This window comes from Opisthorchis viverrini, assembly GCF_000715545.1.
Source record: "Opisthorchis viverrini unplaced genomic scaffold opera_v5_378, whole genome shotgun sequence".
NCBI classification, from domain to species: Eukaryota; Metazoa; Platyhelminthes; class Trematoda; order Opisthorchiida; family Opisthorchiidae; genus Opisthorchis; species Opisthorchis viverrini.
This window is the reverse complement of record NW_008752038.1, coordinates 135,161-151,927: the sequence shown is the minus strand read 5'-3', so window position 1 is coordinate 151,927 and position 16,767 is coordinate 135,161. Positions and strand designations below refer to the sequence as shown.

The 16,767-nt window shown below is 40.5% G+C and overlaps 2 protein-coding genes across 2 annotated transcripts in view; one reads left to right on the top strand and one right to left on the bottom strand.

Moving 5' to 3' along the window:
• The window catches only part of T265_10545 (hypothetical protein), a gene marked incomplete at both ends in the record, with an annotated part of 32,364 nt that extends 31,464 nt beyond the window's left edge, over positions 1–900 (bottom strand). Inside the window, one exon of the mRNA XM_009176947.1 lies at positions 654–900. Coding sequence (XP_009175211.1) covers positions 654–900 — 247 coding nt within the window. The remainder of the gene's footprint in view (positions 1–653) is intronic.
• Positions 901–8,636: 7,736 nt separating this feature from the next.
• T265_15181 (hypothetical protein) lies at positions 8,637–8,850 on the top strand (the record flags this gene model as incomplete). Its single annotated transcript, XM_009176946.1, has 2 exons — positions 8,637–8,758; positions 8,793–8,850. Coding segments are annotated over 2 exons (180 nt in total), but the record flags the coding sequence as incomplete, so codon positions are not given.
• Between the last annotated feature and the right edge of the window lie 7,917 nt (positions 8,851–16,767).

The window sequence follows — 16,767 nt, the reverse complement described above, 5'->3', positions numbered from 1 at the left end:
AACACATAAATCGTGCACTGGTTGCATACAGTGATTAATTATGAATGAGTGATGACGAACTCATCAATTTATATTCCTTTTAAAATGAGCTTTTAATGGTGGATAAAATGTGATGACACTGCCATTCCGAACTTTGGGGCAACAATAATTACGCAAAATTTCCGAACTGGTTGATCTTTCCACAAGCTATTCATTTTCACTTTTCGTGGCTGTGTTCTCGGTAAATTGCGATCCATATGATTACAGAACCCTGCAGGCTAAATTAAAAAGGCTCGGAATAATATTTGTTCAATCTAGAATCCATGAAATCGGAATGACCAGATACTATAACGGACACATTGGGCTGATTTCCTAGTTTATTCTGCGTTACGTATAAGTTTTTACAAGCAAGATCTTTAGTTTCGCCACAGAATCCAGGACTCAAACAGCACAGCCGAGTTGTACCTTATTCTACTTCAAAAACGGTCATCAGCAACTTCACCCGACAAACTTAACATGATACTCATTATTTTTTTGTTTGTTGTTGCCCATCTTCGAAAATGAACCACAGTTTTTCTCTCTCGTTCAAATAACTTGGTTTGAACGACCGGTGAACATGACATCGCAGAAGTAAACAACAAACAGTAAACGTCAGCAAAGTACAAAAAACTCACATGTCTTGCATGTAACGCGCCCACTCTCCCGAATCGCCACAAAGTCCTTGCGACAGAAGCACTCATTCTTCACTTTGTTGCACACGCTATTTTCCACGTGGCGTGAGCAGAACTCCGCATCGTAGGCAGCACATGCACCTGCATAGACGAGATGATCATCTCCATAAATGAACAGATTCGTAGAAAAATAAGTGGAATGTGGAACAATAACAGTCGTGAACAACAAAGGAAAAATGTAACAATTCATGGATATTCACTAATTCCGCCGTCCTGGCCAACGGCTTTTGATGCAACAGTAAGTATTTATTCTGTTCGTGGGTAGGTGTGTGGTCTACCAATCAAATTTCATCATTGAGTAGGTTGAAAATCTGTTGCTCATTGGAGATCGCTACTCATGTGAGGCCTCAAGTGAGGCATGCCAAATACGCTTCGTTGTTCATTCTTCACGGCTACAAAATGAATCAAAACTATAGCAGAAAAGGATTTTCAACCGAAATGTTTAAGAATCAAACCCCGCTTCACAAACACAGTGAGATCAGTCCTCTGTGAAGGTGCTCAGCTTAAAGTGTGTAGTGGACACATAAACATTTCTATTAAAGTTAAAGAGATAACATGCAGCGTGCTGACGCACTAAGTTTGACTTGAATAACAGACCGCTCTGTGGATAGTTGAGAAGTACCAATGGTTTTGCGGTAACACAGAAGTGGTCATTTGGAAACAGTGACTTGATCAGCAAAACATGTCTGTAACAAGGTTTACACTAACTTGGACCTCCCCTCCGAAAACACGATTTTCACATCATTTTGAACCACCATCTAAGAATTATCCCAAAGAAATGAGAGGTTCTGCGTGGCTTGATCCAAAATTACAATGTGAGTATAACTGTCCACAGCCTGAATCCACTTTCTTCTTACCTAAGAATAATTATTTTTAGATTTCCGCTTTCTGGTACAGCGAAGTCTGCATCAAAACAAAATACTCTACACATCGAGCAGGAAATTCTTTTTCCTCCAACTTAACAAGGACCGAAGCAGAATAGTTGTGCCCTATGACCAGTATATCATTCCACATCACCAATTTTGTTTTAACATCTGACTACGTGCGCTGAACGAAAGCTACATCACCTTACAATTGTAATGACTTTCAAAATATTGCAGTATATTGTTTAAAGTGAACACTACGTCTGTTGAAAACTTTCTGAAGGTCCATGATCACTTCTATCTTTCAGAGAGCTCAATGGGCGGGGGCTGTCGCTGATTTCCTGTCATGCTTATTCTTTAGTCCACCCAATGTTGGTCAAAGCCGTATGAAGTGATTGATAACTTCCTCCTATAACTGTGAGTCTTCCGCCGAAAATATCGAGGTTACGCATTTTAGGGAAGTGACACAAAACAAGGGAAAATAAGCGGACATCTACATCATTGACCAGTGGAATTTTTGGCGCACCGCTCGCAAGGGAACACCGTATTGTACACTTAAGTGCCTCGGAGAGGACAATTTAACGAAACAACCGCCCGTTTCAGGAACTTTTAGAAAAAAATCAACTATTGGGTTGGCCTGAGTTGGGAGGCATTTACAGAATCTTACAGGGTAGGTTAGGTTTACAAATTGTGGGTACTAGTTGTGTGACAAAATGATTTACCCTCATCCAGTTACTGTCATATCTTAACGGAAATTCTATCCAAAATACAACCAGAATTAAGTTATAGTTGTTCTCACTTGAAGCGGGAAAATTTTTGGTAGCTTTCACTTGCATTTTAACCAAGTACTACTAGACTTTTATCTGAGACCACTTGTACTGTCCTTATTCTTTGTTTGGATAAGGGCTTTTGTTTGTTCGCTAAATGCGATTCCCTAGCGTATTCAGTTTATAGCTGTTGCAGATTATTTGGTCTGGTTTTAAATACAACTAGGAAGACTGTTCTGAAACTAACTAGTGCTATTCACAGAATGATGAAAGGCAGCAAATCGTAGAGAAGTGAGCTTTGTGCATACTCAATACATAGCTCAAAGTAGTCTTGAAACCAGCCGTAACGTATATCACTTGCCCTTAAAAAACAATATCTAACTACTTGGTAAAAGTTGAGAAAAGGTTATCATTGTATCCTCTGGTGTTTGACAAACATTCAGCATTAAGATGAACAGGATCATCAAAGTCCCTTTTCTGCCGGATGATGACTGAACGATCGCAGCGATGGTTGCACTAACAAAACGGCGTGCGAAATACGCTATTCACCAAATCAGCTCTAGTTGCTCCGAGAAATTCCTGATTATACGGCCAGGGTAATTTGTTGACACCTTCAACTTAAATCAAGAGTAAAACTAATCTTTCCGCTCGTTAGGCTACTAGATGTTCCTGTCAGTTGAAATGTGTACTTTTAGAACGGTTTTCTTCCAGTAGGCAACCAAACACGGATTCACAACGGCTAGCCCGGCTGAATGGTCGGTAATGAGCAGATCATTTATTTCAGTTTGCTGCCAAAGGCATCACCTATGCACGTGTAAAAGAGTGATACCGAACTGATTCAGTGACAAGGTTGGGTGCAGTCAATGCAATCAGAAAGTAAGCTTCCATCAGAAACTTCCATCGAACCTTCCATCAAACACGAATTCCTTCGAATTATTTCTATTTTTGTCTAATGCTGGCGACCTTAAAATACCACTTATGGCCAGTCACATGTAAATTGGGTCAGCTCCGAACACCGGATCCGCTTCTGAACTTCATGAAACCAGTTAATCGTTTTTGTAGGCTAAGTTCTACTCAGCGAAAGTTGAAATTCGTCGGCTTGTTCCGCGAGTCCAAATGTAGTAAAGTACTTAAACCAACAGCACAATTTCATTTCAAAACTCTGACATTCCTTGGTAAGCTATACTATATTGAAATGATTAGTTGACACCAAAGTTGATGAAATTAGAGAACTGTAAGCAAAGAATGATAATAATCGAGCATTTAAAGTAGAATAACAGGGTGTCTGAGTCCACGTTCTATAGGGGAAAAACAGAGGTAACGGATGGAACCACATGCGCATGCCTATATGTAGATAGAATGCCTACGTAGACTACCTCAGAGACTAATATATCAAACTCCTCCAATACAGCCCGACATCCTGAAATTACGATATTATTAAATTTGTGAATTTGGTAAGCCGTTAAACATGGAATTTTGTTTAAAAATGTGCCATTCCAATTACTATGCGCTTGCAAATGCTATCCAGGTCTCCGAAATGACTAGTTGTGCCAGAGAGGGCCGTACAAAAACTGATACAATTTGTTTGGCGTTAGCGGACGACAGATGTGGATTACACCATGCAGACCCATTTTTCCCATAAATCATGAAAACAGCTCTGTACATCTCAATATCCTCGACCAAGCTCAATTACCCTATACAGGACATTCTTGGTCGCTAAACAAAACAGGTTAACCATCCAACACAAGAACTAATGCGTTCTTAGACCTGGATGCAAAAACAAAATCGTCAGAGTCATAAATCAAAATGTGTACCTGTTGCACCACAGATTATATGGATGGAAGTAAAAAAGCTACGTCTTTTTGAAGATCCTGGAGTGGTTTCCTGTTAAAACACAACCCTCAGATGAGCTCCGGTTCCCTTTAGTTAACATGACTGACTTCCGAGTGCAGCACGTGGTTTCGGGTTCACAAAAATTCGCCTTCAAAGTGGTCGCCGAACACATCTCGTGAGTGTATTCATATCTTGTTGTATCAATTGAAGTCCTAAAAGTATACTTTTTATACGCGATCTTTAGGGACCACTGGAGAGACTTGTCGAAATTGTCCGTAGCATGCGAAGCGATAATATAAAAGGGAATCTGCAACCAGGCGCTAGCTTGTTGGAATTTTACACTTTCTAATATAACATTTCAGTTTTCAGAAGAAACGACTCAACAAAAAACTAAGAACAGACTCTCTAAGGACGCCAATGACTACGCGAAACATTTGGCAAGTGCTGGCACGCTGGTGGTCTGATGACTACAATGGAAACGTTTACAAGCAGACACCTCAACAGTCTTCGGTACACACCAATAGGAGTTAATTTAGTGGAAAATATACATATTTTACCGCACACTCACGCCAATTGTTGCAAGACTTTTGTTGAATGTAGCAAACCGAAGCCGCTGACTTTTCAATATTTCCAGAAACCGGTACTACACAGCTAGTTTATTGGACAAAGAAGTTCTAGTTTCCGACAACCGGCTGCAGCATTTTTAGAGAAACTCATCTAGTCTTTTCGAGCAGCGGTCTTTAGCGGTGGAAGTATGGTGAATTCTCGTTCATCAAAAATGGATGCGTGCGTACCAGTACATTGTATTGCAAAGCAACAGCTGCCATGCCCTCGCATTTAACTCAGAAATGATTTTTATACGTATTTTTTACAAATGGCTTGTTTAATTCCTGCAAGCGGAGCTCTACGATGTTTTATCATCAACTTGAATAACTTGTGTGCAAATGTATTTTTATAAGCCTACGGATAGACCAAGCGTAAAACCTTAAAACAACGAAACGTTTTCTGAAACAGCTTGCCTTACTTAGGAAGTCATGCCCATACTCTTTGGTGAATCCCTCTGTTTCAAATACTTGGAGTCGGACAGCACAGGATATTTATGGGAGAATTATTGACACACTGCTTGCATGTGAAAAAAATCGCAGTTGATACGACCTGGTATCTTTGCAGCTAGTCTTTCACGTTGACTATTATTACCTACAATTGTTTTTATTTTCATATCTTTCATCCTCCTCTCTTTAATGATTTCGAAATGCGGCCGCGCACAGAATTATGCAACCAATTCCATCTTTGATCTCGCCCTTCTTTTTATTTATTTCTTGACTCTGCGTAACGTGTTAATATCGAAAAGAAAGCAGAAAACGTGGTGAAATTAAAGCCGAATTATATCAAAACGTCTGTTTGACTCTAACCCTTAACTATTAGTTCTAAATTTGTTCTTGACTAGAGGCACAAAATTCCTACCGTATTCCATGGGTTGATGAAATACTTTTACAACCCTTCCGCTAAATCTAACTATTAATTATGAATCCTTCTCAAGAGCTTTCACCCAACTGGTAACCAAGCTGACAGGAACTAATGAAGCGAAAAATTGTGAATAAGGAAATTGGAGAAGGAATGTTTAAAGAAGGTTTTTCCTGTGGTCTTAGATTCTGAGCACAAAATGTGCTTGCCATTTGCGCTGAGTTATTGAAAGCGGCACAAGTATCTATTGAGCCTTTCCCAAAAACACATTCTGTTGTTGGGCTGGGTTCAAAGAGATCGCAGGGACACTTCACAAGATAACGAGCAGTCGCAAAATGATATTGAGTAATTAATTTAAGTAATGAAACATTGTAGCACGATATGAAGCTTGGTTCAAGGAAATTTTGTTTTTAACCAAAACTTCAAGCATCTATTTTCAGACTTTCCCGTTTTTTTTGCACCGTACGTCACCAAGCATGTGTGAGCGTGCTTTGCATGGACCAGATTGCCATACAGATCAATGAATTTGTCAATGGAGTTTCATCATGATGGTACGCTTGTCTACGGCACAGTGGTCGGCATTTAGGTCTACATTAGAGGGCCATTATTGCAAGCTAGCCATTTTCTGTCAGAATTAACGATACGACAAAACCAGTGCACCGTATTGTAATACACTCAGAAAAAGATGTTTGGTGTACAATGCATTTAGCTATTCTCACTGCCTTCCATCATAGCCGAGTATTTTTGGTACATCAATAACTAATGACGTGTGGCTCGCATTGAATTCGATCTTTCGACAACTAGTTTTGGGGCCCCGGGAGATCCGCTTTGCATCTTAATGTAAAATGAGTACCACATCCTTTCAGATGGGCACTCCAGTGCTACACTACTGAAGATAATGTGTGGTCGACATTTGTAAAGGTACACAGTGTCTTCACTTTCACGTAGGCATACCTCAATTAGTTGTTGGTCCTAATTTTACTTTGCGATCACTTATTTCTCAAATGTTTTGATATAGTGTACCCAAGTTTTAACACAGTTTATTGTCTTATTTACATAGGGTCCTGTTTTGTTGTCAGAAATTTCAACACATTTACAGGTGAAGGCTGAACCAAAGCTTGGTGATAAAAAAACTATCAGCTAGCGATTTCAGAGGGACGCTTCATTCTTGTCCACTCAACATCTTACAGAAAACTCACACTTTGAACAGGTATATTCAAGAAAATCTTCCGCTGGAATAATGACATGTGAACTGAACCTTTTGAGAATGATTCCGCGTGGTTTAAAAGTAGCAAATAATCAGTATTGAACACTGATATCATGCCGCCAATCATAACGATGATTTTGATGATGATAATGATGATAAAGTGGATTGTTTAAACTTCCAGAGTGCTACAAAGATTACTCCCACGGACTAACAAGCTGCACTCAGCATTTGCGATGTCCACGAATTTGGCCGATGTTTGCCGAAGGTCACAAGGATGGGCGTTTTATTCGTCGCTAGCAATCAGCAATGAGCCCACTCCCGAAAAAAACGACGGAATAACTTATATAGGTAATTCTAAGAATGACTCGGGGCTTTGGTTATCACTGATTACGGAAAAACCGTGAGAGTACGGTGATGCCTTAACTTGCAGTGGGTGGAATGACACAAAATCTGCTAGTTAGGATATTTTTGGCCAATTTGTTTAGATGGGCCGTCCTGTTTGTCACAGATGGCCCATGGTTGTGCTTAGAGAAAAGTTCTGGGCATCCTAAGTGATCGGTAATGTACAGGCCTCTCACAATGCATCTGAGGAGTGAATATTTTCCTACAATCCACTATGTTTAAAGCACACAAACATTACAGAGTGTTAATTTAGCATAGAGGAAATTGGAGGCTGCATATTCTATTGTTAGCACGATGTGGAGTAGAGGAGGAAAGCTATTTTTCCCAACATCCTAAAAATAGGATTTTTCTGGTCTAGAATTCCACTCCTGTGACAGACAAAATCTCTGAAATCAAAACATGCGGACCGACAGAGGTTTATTCATTAGGTGAGTACTGAAGTTTTAATGCAAAGTGGGATCAGGGTCAACGTAACTTTTAAAGCCGGGCATCGAATCTTCCAATTATTTCCCGATTTCGCACCGTCTCACTTTCAAAGCGTTTTTATTTACTTTTTCTATATATATATATATATATATATACGCCCGATTGTTAGGGTTCCCCGCGCTTCCCATACACTCAGTGACTGATCGTTTCTTGTGAGCACACTCGCATACAACCGTCAAGAAGCCAATCAACACTGTGGGAACTCTGCATTTTGGGCGATAGGTTTGGTCCAACACTAACTTTCCGATTGGTCCTGTCTAGGTGTTGATACCCTGCACTATCTGTGCCGTAGTGCTTTCTTCGGGTTGCACAGAAAATGTACCATAGTCGAATGTTTTTTTGTTTTTGTGGCACAGCAAGTCTGCAGCAAACGCAGTGTGCTGGAAGCAAGCTATCGCCTTAGTTTACTTCAGAAGTGTTTCATTGGTGGAAGGGACGTTTCCTCTCTCTGACACTATACTGACAAACATCCACGGATAAGGTACTCCGTCTTTTTTCAGATATCATGTCCATTTCCCGCACTCTGTCAGTATGAAATGAGTTGCGCTGTTTGAGATTGATTTGGGATGAAAATGTGAAGTACCGGTTTTTTTTATCTGGCACGGTGTACCGAAGGCACATCATATGTCAGGATTTCGTGTTTTGCCATCGCTTCCACACGTTGTAAAGCAGGACTGATCTTTGGTAGATTTGTTTGTTCTTGTGTAGGCATTCTTGTTTCAGTGTCTGCCGAATAGTTTCCCGGGTCGAATTTCATCCCAGAGCATTGTTTCCGTGTGCAAAGACGCTATCCTTTATTAAAGTTTCGAAACAGTTCCATAGCTATTTGGAGGAATATTTTAGTCCGTCTTTTCTTAACCCATGTCCAGCAACTTACCTTATCCCTCCATGATTTCTTTTTAAGGACCTGAAGCCTGCCAATTTGCTCATCTCTTCAAGTGGCCTCCTAAAAATCGCAGACTTTGGACTGGCCAGGCTCTTCCAAAACACGAAAGAAAGGCTTTACAGTCATCAGGTTGCCACGAGGTAACTTCATCTCGAAAGTATTCCATCATTTCAGATGGTATCGCGCTCCAGAGCTTCTGTATGGTGCATATTTCTACGTGCCAGGTGGATAGCTGATGCGGACGGCATCGAACAACCGGACAGATGACTGAAGACGGTTGCAATGAATGCTCAGTAGTTTGCCGAAAATTAGTCATCCATTTATGAGAACAATGGTCGTTTGTCCGTAGACAAACGTAGGCCACGACAAGGATGAAAATAGAATAGTATGCTAATAGCACGAGAATAACAATGGCTGCGATCGGGTGGTCTGCCTGACACATCTTACCGCTACTAGTCTTTCAGGCTAAATATATTGTGGTGTCTGCAAATTTCACGGAAACAGCGTCACACTCAGACAAGTTACATATATGTTTGCGGCATCACTTCACAAATTAACTAAACACATGGTCAGATTGCCCGAATCCAGCATATTAAACCTGGAGGTACATAGACAGATGGAAAATTTAGGCTTTGTTGAAAAAATCCGCCGAACATCTTGTTCCCTTAAGTCTGTTTGATTGTGTGACTTTGCCATTTATGAAAAACCCTGATAGAACTGATAAGTGGTTTTTCTAGGAACTCATCTTAAATGTTTGCATATGCTGCGCAAAAACACCATTTTATTTCAGTGGCAATTTTTATGAATAGGTCGAAGGTGCGACACAGTGGGTGACACAGTGCTTTATAACATGTTCTATGGACTCCATGAAGTGATTCAGACAACGGAACCACAGACCTGTTTATAATAAGGGAATTTAGCATGAGCCTCTATGAATTGACAGGGTCTCCGATGTTATTTTTTTGAATATTATCAGACTCTATCCTGTTTTCTCCAACTGGTTTGTTCAGGTACCCCAATTCTTACCATTTGTTTGTTCTGGTTAACCCTGAATTTCGATGTACGTGGGCTTCAACATGAGAGTTCATGAATCTCCCTAGAGAAACAGTTCTGTTTTAGATTAATGAGGGACTATGAGGTAATACCAGCGTTTACACTCAAAGATGCTACTGTTTAGATGTAATCAACAGGCCCTCTTGTATTCTCATCTGTCCCGCAGGTAGATCTTGCATTTTTACTGAAACTAAAACACATCGGCCTCTAATTGAGTTTACAAATTCGTCTGCCATCGGTATGTGAAAGCAGTGGCAAGCAAAGCCGCAAAATTTTTATCCGTTTAAATGGAATCGGGGTGAGATTTTAAGTGAGACTCAAATAGACCCATGGTTACACGTAACGTGCATTAGTCGCGATCAGGAACCAACAAAATCCCAAAATAAGTTCATTTATTATAGCATTCAAAGTGCCCGTATTTGTTCAAGGGGGTCACGTGGCACTGCGTTATCCAGCCTTTTGAGTAGTTCGTGAACATTCGATAAGCAGAAGGAGAGGAGACGTGTAAAGCACGACCAATATATTACGGCATATGAACGACTTGAGTTTTGGAAGTCTCCTGCAAATTAATAAATGTCGCGCCCGTACTCTGGATTTTAAGTGTGTCAGTTTTTTATTTCCGGGGGAAGGGTATATTTTCAGCGTAAAGATATCAACAAAAAAATCCATTCCTCAAAATATGGCTTAGATTCTCGGAGTTGCACATTTGTCTTGAATCTGTTCCACTCGAACTGCTGCACGCCTTCCTGCTTAACATTTCTAGTCTTTCACCGTTCCAGCAATATCGACCTTTTTTACTGCGCACAATTAAATTACTGAGTATAATTAGTGCAATTTATACTTCCATGTGCTTCTGCAACACAAAGACAATAGTATAATAGTGAAACTTCTCAAAGCAAATATTTGGCGTATATTGTGTAACTGTAATATCGTACAGTAGATTTACAATTATCCTTTAATTAAACGCCGTGAAGTTCATTCATATTTGAAGATAAAAACCAATGTTTTCAGACTGGCGATCGCAGAAAAAAATCTTTAAGTTAACAGGATGAAATCAGCTCTCAAAACAATGAACGTTTTGTATACATTCACCAGTTTATAAGCAAAACGACGGGATTATGTGCAAAAGTGTCAATTCTTTTTGAATGAACATACAGCAAGGTATCAGCGAATGTTGAAAAACATTGAGCATCACACAGCTGACGGAAGAACAGATGTCTTTTTCTCACCAATGGAAAATCACTCGATGCTTAACTAACATGATCGTCGATAACGGCGCGGGGTTTTATTAAGGTACACGTTAGTTGCTATATTCTCTCCAGCCTACGAACATCCAGACTATTTCGACTGTGAGCACGTCGGTTCAGTGGCCATGGAAAAATTGAGTGGATAACAAATGTGTTTCAACAGCTTTTACTCAAACTTCTGACGGCATTTCAAGGGTTTGTATGGCCTTGTGTTATACAAGATAAAACGGACAAAACACTATCTTTTACAAAAAACTGTCAAAGCAATCCCCTCTGAAAGCTTCAAGAGGTCAATTCAACATTCTTCTCGAAATAGCTAACAGCTTTATTTGGCGAAAAACCACTATTGTATACGACTCACATTCCCAATCCCCCCAAATATATTTTGGGATACAAAGGATGAGAAGCCCTTGAAATACACTATGCTTCATTCATTTGGATACAAAAAAATACTTTCGCTCATCACAATATCTTTAACAGCCGACACCCCTTAAACTCACATTTTGATCCAGAAGCACCGCACTCGAGAAAGCAAGCAAAAGTTTTCTAGCTTCCGAAATTGTTTACAACGGCCCCAAGAGAAAACACTGCAACAGAATTGCACATCATCTTGATTTACCCGTCAGCTCTCTGATGGGATGCCAACAGCGATGATTCCACACGTCACGCAGACACAAGTGGGTTCGTACTGTCAGTTTAGCCTTGCACGAATGAGTGACAATTTTAGAGACTACATTACTGGTTGCCACCAAAAGATGGCAATAACGATAAGTCTGTATTACTATCAGTTGCAGGTACACATTAACCAAAGTATTTTCGACATACACATTATATACATATACATTATACAATATAGTACTAGTTCGATGAAAAGTACTCGCGACATGTAGCCAACCGTTCTGTAAAAAATCTACTTATTTAGCATTTCATATCTTGGGAGACCAGCACGTATGTCACGCAGTTTTAAGGGCAACACCCACTGGGTAAATGGAGCACACAACAATAAAAAACGCTTTAAAGCGAATCCTGACACCTGAACAGGTTGTAGATGAGTGCTGTTGATGGGGTTTAGCTCTTTGCATAAATCATCCGATATCCGCGGAACAGTTTAAAAAATATATTCTAGTCTAGTCTTTCTCACCCCAATCTCCTTGAAGCATCTTCATGCATCGTGAAGAGCTGAATGTTTCTCATGTTGTACTTGAAGTGGCAACTTGTCTAGGGAAGACCAGGCGGATTCTATAATATTTCTTACATATGCTGACACTTTTGACGTGGTCCGCACCGAATTAGAACAGCAGAACTTTCACACAAACAACGCCCTGTTCCCTGTCGTGGTTGTTAATGCAAAGTTGATTTACAACGTTAATAATACTGGTTCAGTCTTGCCACTAGACATTTTACGGGTCTCGTCTTTGCTGTGACATTTGCAGTTGAGAAGGACAATATAGCTATGGTGCGTCAAGAAAATGTTTTCAACAGCTGAGTCACCTATCATCAGCCAAATAATCAATCGCTTGATCAATTGACGAAGCTGGCAGTCAGCCAACCAGTTAACTATCCTGCTGTCTATCTATCTATTAATCTATCTATCTATCTATCTATCTATACTGCACAGGAAGGTGGATTTAGCTCTGATGAAGGCTTTGCTGCAAACATTGTGCCACATTCCTCAACTAGGTGAAAATCAAAGTATCATTGACCTTGGCGATAGTAAAATCACTTTTGAAATTCAACTGTCGATCTCCCATAATTTTTACCAAGGCAGATCAAAGCGAAAATTTCATTTATAACAATCACATTTTTGGAATTAACGAGAACCTTAGTCCGTACTTCTGAAAATGTAAGGTTTTATTTTACACGGTTGTGCGCGTCATACCCGATTGAGTTTAGACCAGTTATTAATGATTGCTAGAGATACGCAATCGTGATTTTTTGATGACTTAATGTGTGTTTTATTCAATTGGTAAACTTGGCTGTTACGTAATAAATCGTTTCTGAAGCATTTCGAACGCAGGAAAGGCATCGTACCAGCTATCGTTACTCAGGCGAAAAATATCGACAAAATGTAAGCATCATCAATAGGTTCTTGTAATGTCCGTTTAATGCTTCAAAACACAGATGACGTAAATGAACTGTTTGAACAAATGAACATCGGTACACCCGTCGGAATGTTACAGGAAAACAGGCTCACTGCTGAAAGCGACTGCGAAATTATCTGGCTTGGTGTTTACAGTCCGCTGATTGTTCTGGAATCTTCCTCTATGATAGTGACAGTATGACCGAGCAAGTAGAACGCAAGTGTTTGGGCTTTCGGCGAATAAATGCATAAATTTTCCAGTTTCTGGATGTTAAGCAGCTTACTAAACATCAACATTTCCTCCCCACAAACTCATAATATTACAGTATTGTTTCTCCTAACTTGTCTTCGCCAACAAGTTTGCGAACGCTCAGATTCCTTACTTGAACAAGTCTTCCTGTATCCTTTCTGGTGACATAAACCGTTAAACTGCCTCTTTCTCGCTCCCAAGTAGACTTCATGTAGCACATGTATTTGTCATTGGTACACGAATATCTCTCCTGGTTCATTTGATCCAAGGATGTATTCACTGAAAAACCGCGACTATTTCACAGCGAGGACTTTCAAAGTATTCCCAAGAAAAATCAACAAGCTTTCATTAGGGGGGTTTCCAACTTCCATCAACGAAATTATTCAATATATTTCAAGCTGTTTGAATTGACACTTGATTTGATGCGTTGCCCTGAACAGAATTTGAGCCAGGGCTGACAGACTTTTGTCAGTTTCTGGAGTTACTTCGGAAGACCCATCAAAAAGGCTCCAAGATGGGAAGGCAGATAGAGATAATGAAGCTTGTGGGACAGATTAAAAGACAGATCAGTCACCTGAACGAAGCACGTGCCAAAACTCAAATTGGCGACAAGAAATACTAAGAGATGTATATCACCTCGAAGTATATATGCGGTATAATCCTTAACGGTGTTCCTCCAACAGTGGCCTAGATAGACTGGACCATGAGTCCGTTGCTTCGGGTAACCAATCGACCGGCTTCGTTTCTTTTGAAGAGCTAAACAGCAATACCGACACCTTACGTAATGCCATGTACAAAAACTAGTCAAACTCAGGGCTGGAGTTATAAGTAGTCCTGATCTGCTGGTGATCGTTGGAGACCAAGCTAGAGACTCAAAAATTAGATGCACTCATTGGAAGTTTAACATTATATCGCCGCTACGTAGACGGCATATTCGTTCTTGCCGATGAAACCATCAGCACAACAGACGTACTAGGCAGTTTCAATTCAGTCCATGCTAATATCAAGGTTACCATCGAATCAGAACAAAACGGCCGGTTAAGCTTCCTCGATGTCAATGTTAAAAAGAAGACCGACAGGACCATAGAACGCAAGGTCCACAGAAAGCAAACGTGGAAAGGTCAGTATACTCACTTTGATAGCTTCGTTCCGTTGCAACAAAAACGCAACCTAATTAGATGCCTGACCGAGAGAGCAATGAAGATATGCTCACCCGAATGCTTAGAAGAGGAACTAAAGTTCTTGGGACGCACATTCCTGCAGAACGGATATCCTGAAAGGTTCGTACTGAAGACTATGGAAGCCGTTAAACCCAAACCTACGGAATTTTCTGTTAGAAAGAAGCCCGTATACATGAGGCTTCCATTCAAAGGTGACTCGGTTGCTGAACTAATCACCAGAAGGCTTAGAAACTCTGTTGATACGACATACTTGGCCGCTAATCTATGTTTGAGCTTCAACTCCAGCTCCACTATCAGATTCTGCTTGAAAGACAAATTGCCACGTTCTACCACCAGCTTTTGTGTGTACTCGTTCGTATGCTCGTGCCGAGCATCATACGTTGGTTGTACGACAAGGCATTTGTCGGACAGAATACGAGAACACAATCCCGTATCTCTGAGTGGTAGTGGAAAGAAACCAGGCTCAAGCGCGATTGCAGCACACTTGGCCGAAACCTGTCATATCATAGACAAGGAGCAAGCCTTCACCATCATATACCGGGTCCTCTGAACGGACCACGACTGGTACGATCCAAACTACTATCGATCGCAAAAGCGATAAGAATCCGACTGCTAGATCCACAACTTTGCATCCAAAAGAAACTTGTGCGACCTCTGAACTTGAACTGGCCTACGAAACATCTGGTCCCACAAGTCTGTCTGACACTGACGTCATGACCCATTGACCTACCCCTCACCCAACCCCCTTCCTTTGACTTCTATTTCTCTAAAGTGTAGCCCCGATCTCAACCTTTTCCACGTGATTTCTGCTACCATATAAATTTGTGATGTATTAGCCAAGATGAACAATCACAGAAAACAAGCTTTGTTCGCTACCTTCCTCGTTCTCATGATCGTTGGAAAGTGACAAGGGTTACGGCAATACCAAAGGATAGTTTAGTTTACGTATCAGACTACTTCTTCTGCCTTCGTATTTTTGGAAACACGAGTAAATGCACTCAAATGAAAGCATATCGCAATCATTACCCCATAGGTCAAACGTCAACTGAAGCTGGCATTCAACGCTGAATGTTTTCACCCATTTAGTGAGCTTGATCGATTTTTTCGCTTCATTACAAGTATGTGTTCTAGGCACTTATCCCTGACTATACTAAAGCTTCACATACCATCGAAAGAAGAGTGTTGTTGTTCCTAAACGCGGTGTAACGTTAGGTCTGTCCCTAAACACCCATTCACCAACCGAATTTCATTTGGAGACACGTATGTCCACGGTTCCGTAACACTTCTGACCTACAGGTCTTTCATAAGGGGACTTTATTGCTCATTATTTTTGTTCCATGTGTGCAAATCGCCTGCCTATTGATAATAATCCCATCCAATACAAACATACCGAACATGTGTTTATTGTTTGGGCACAAAATAAACTGGATATAATGTATTCACAAGCAGGGTTCAAGAGTGTTCGCGATTGCTGAAATTTTCGAAGTACTGGGAAGTGAGATTCCTGCTCATCCAACCATATCTATACTACTACTTGCTCAACGGCTTTCATTCCCCACAATTAAAGGCGCGCGCACTCCAAGATTGCCCCGGTAAAGCACGGTGAAGCATCATTAACTACCCACTTCAGTTATCCTCAGATTATGCTCGGATGCAAAGCGAACATTCTTACACAGCCCGAAATTTATCGTTAACGCTTTCAAACCTATGTTGAATTTAGCCACCCTCTGTTTTCCTGTCTTGTATTCCATGAGCTGCCTGAGAAATATTTCTTCCTCATCCACTCTTGAAGTATGTTTCTAGCTTATCAGAGGATACACCTGCCAATTATATGATAAGCAAGCACAGCTAAGCCAGTTGTCATTTTTCTCTGGGAGCACACGAAAACGAATACCGTTGAGATATTTCATCAGGACAGCTGGAAAACAAGCAGTGAGATGCTGTCAGTTAAAATTAATTTAACCAGTCTCAGATGAGCACATTCAAAAGTTATACGTGACGCACAGAGTAACACAGCTAACTTATTATCAAGTGAAGATTTTTCCACATCCCTGTCCAAATATCTGTGAACATACTACAATCCCGTAGCCAAGAGCATTGCAGCACACGTCGTCAGTTCTGGCTGCCTAGATATCACTGATGGCGAAATATATTGCTTACAGTTTTCATGCCTTCACTAAGCTGGCGCACAATCAGAACCCGAAAATGCTAACTTTTCTGGAAGGCGATGTTATTAAGAGCATACGAAACTAAAAAGTATCCACAAGAATTATTATTATAAGATGTAAAATTACCTTGGATTTGGACCAAAATGCTCCTAACTTCGAAAAATGTCATT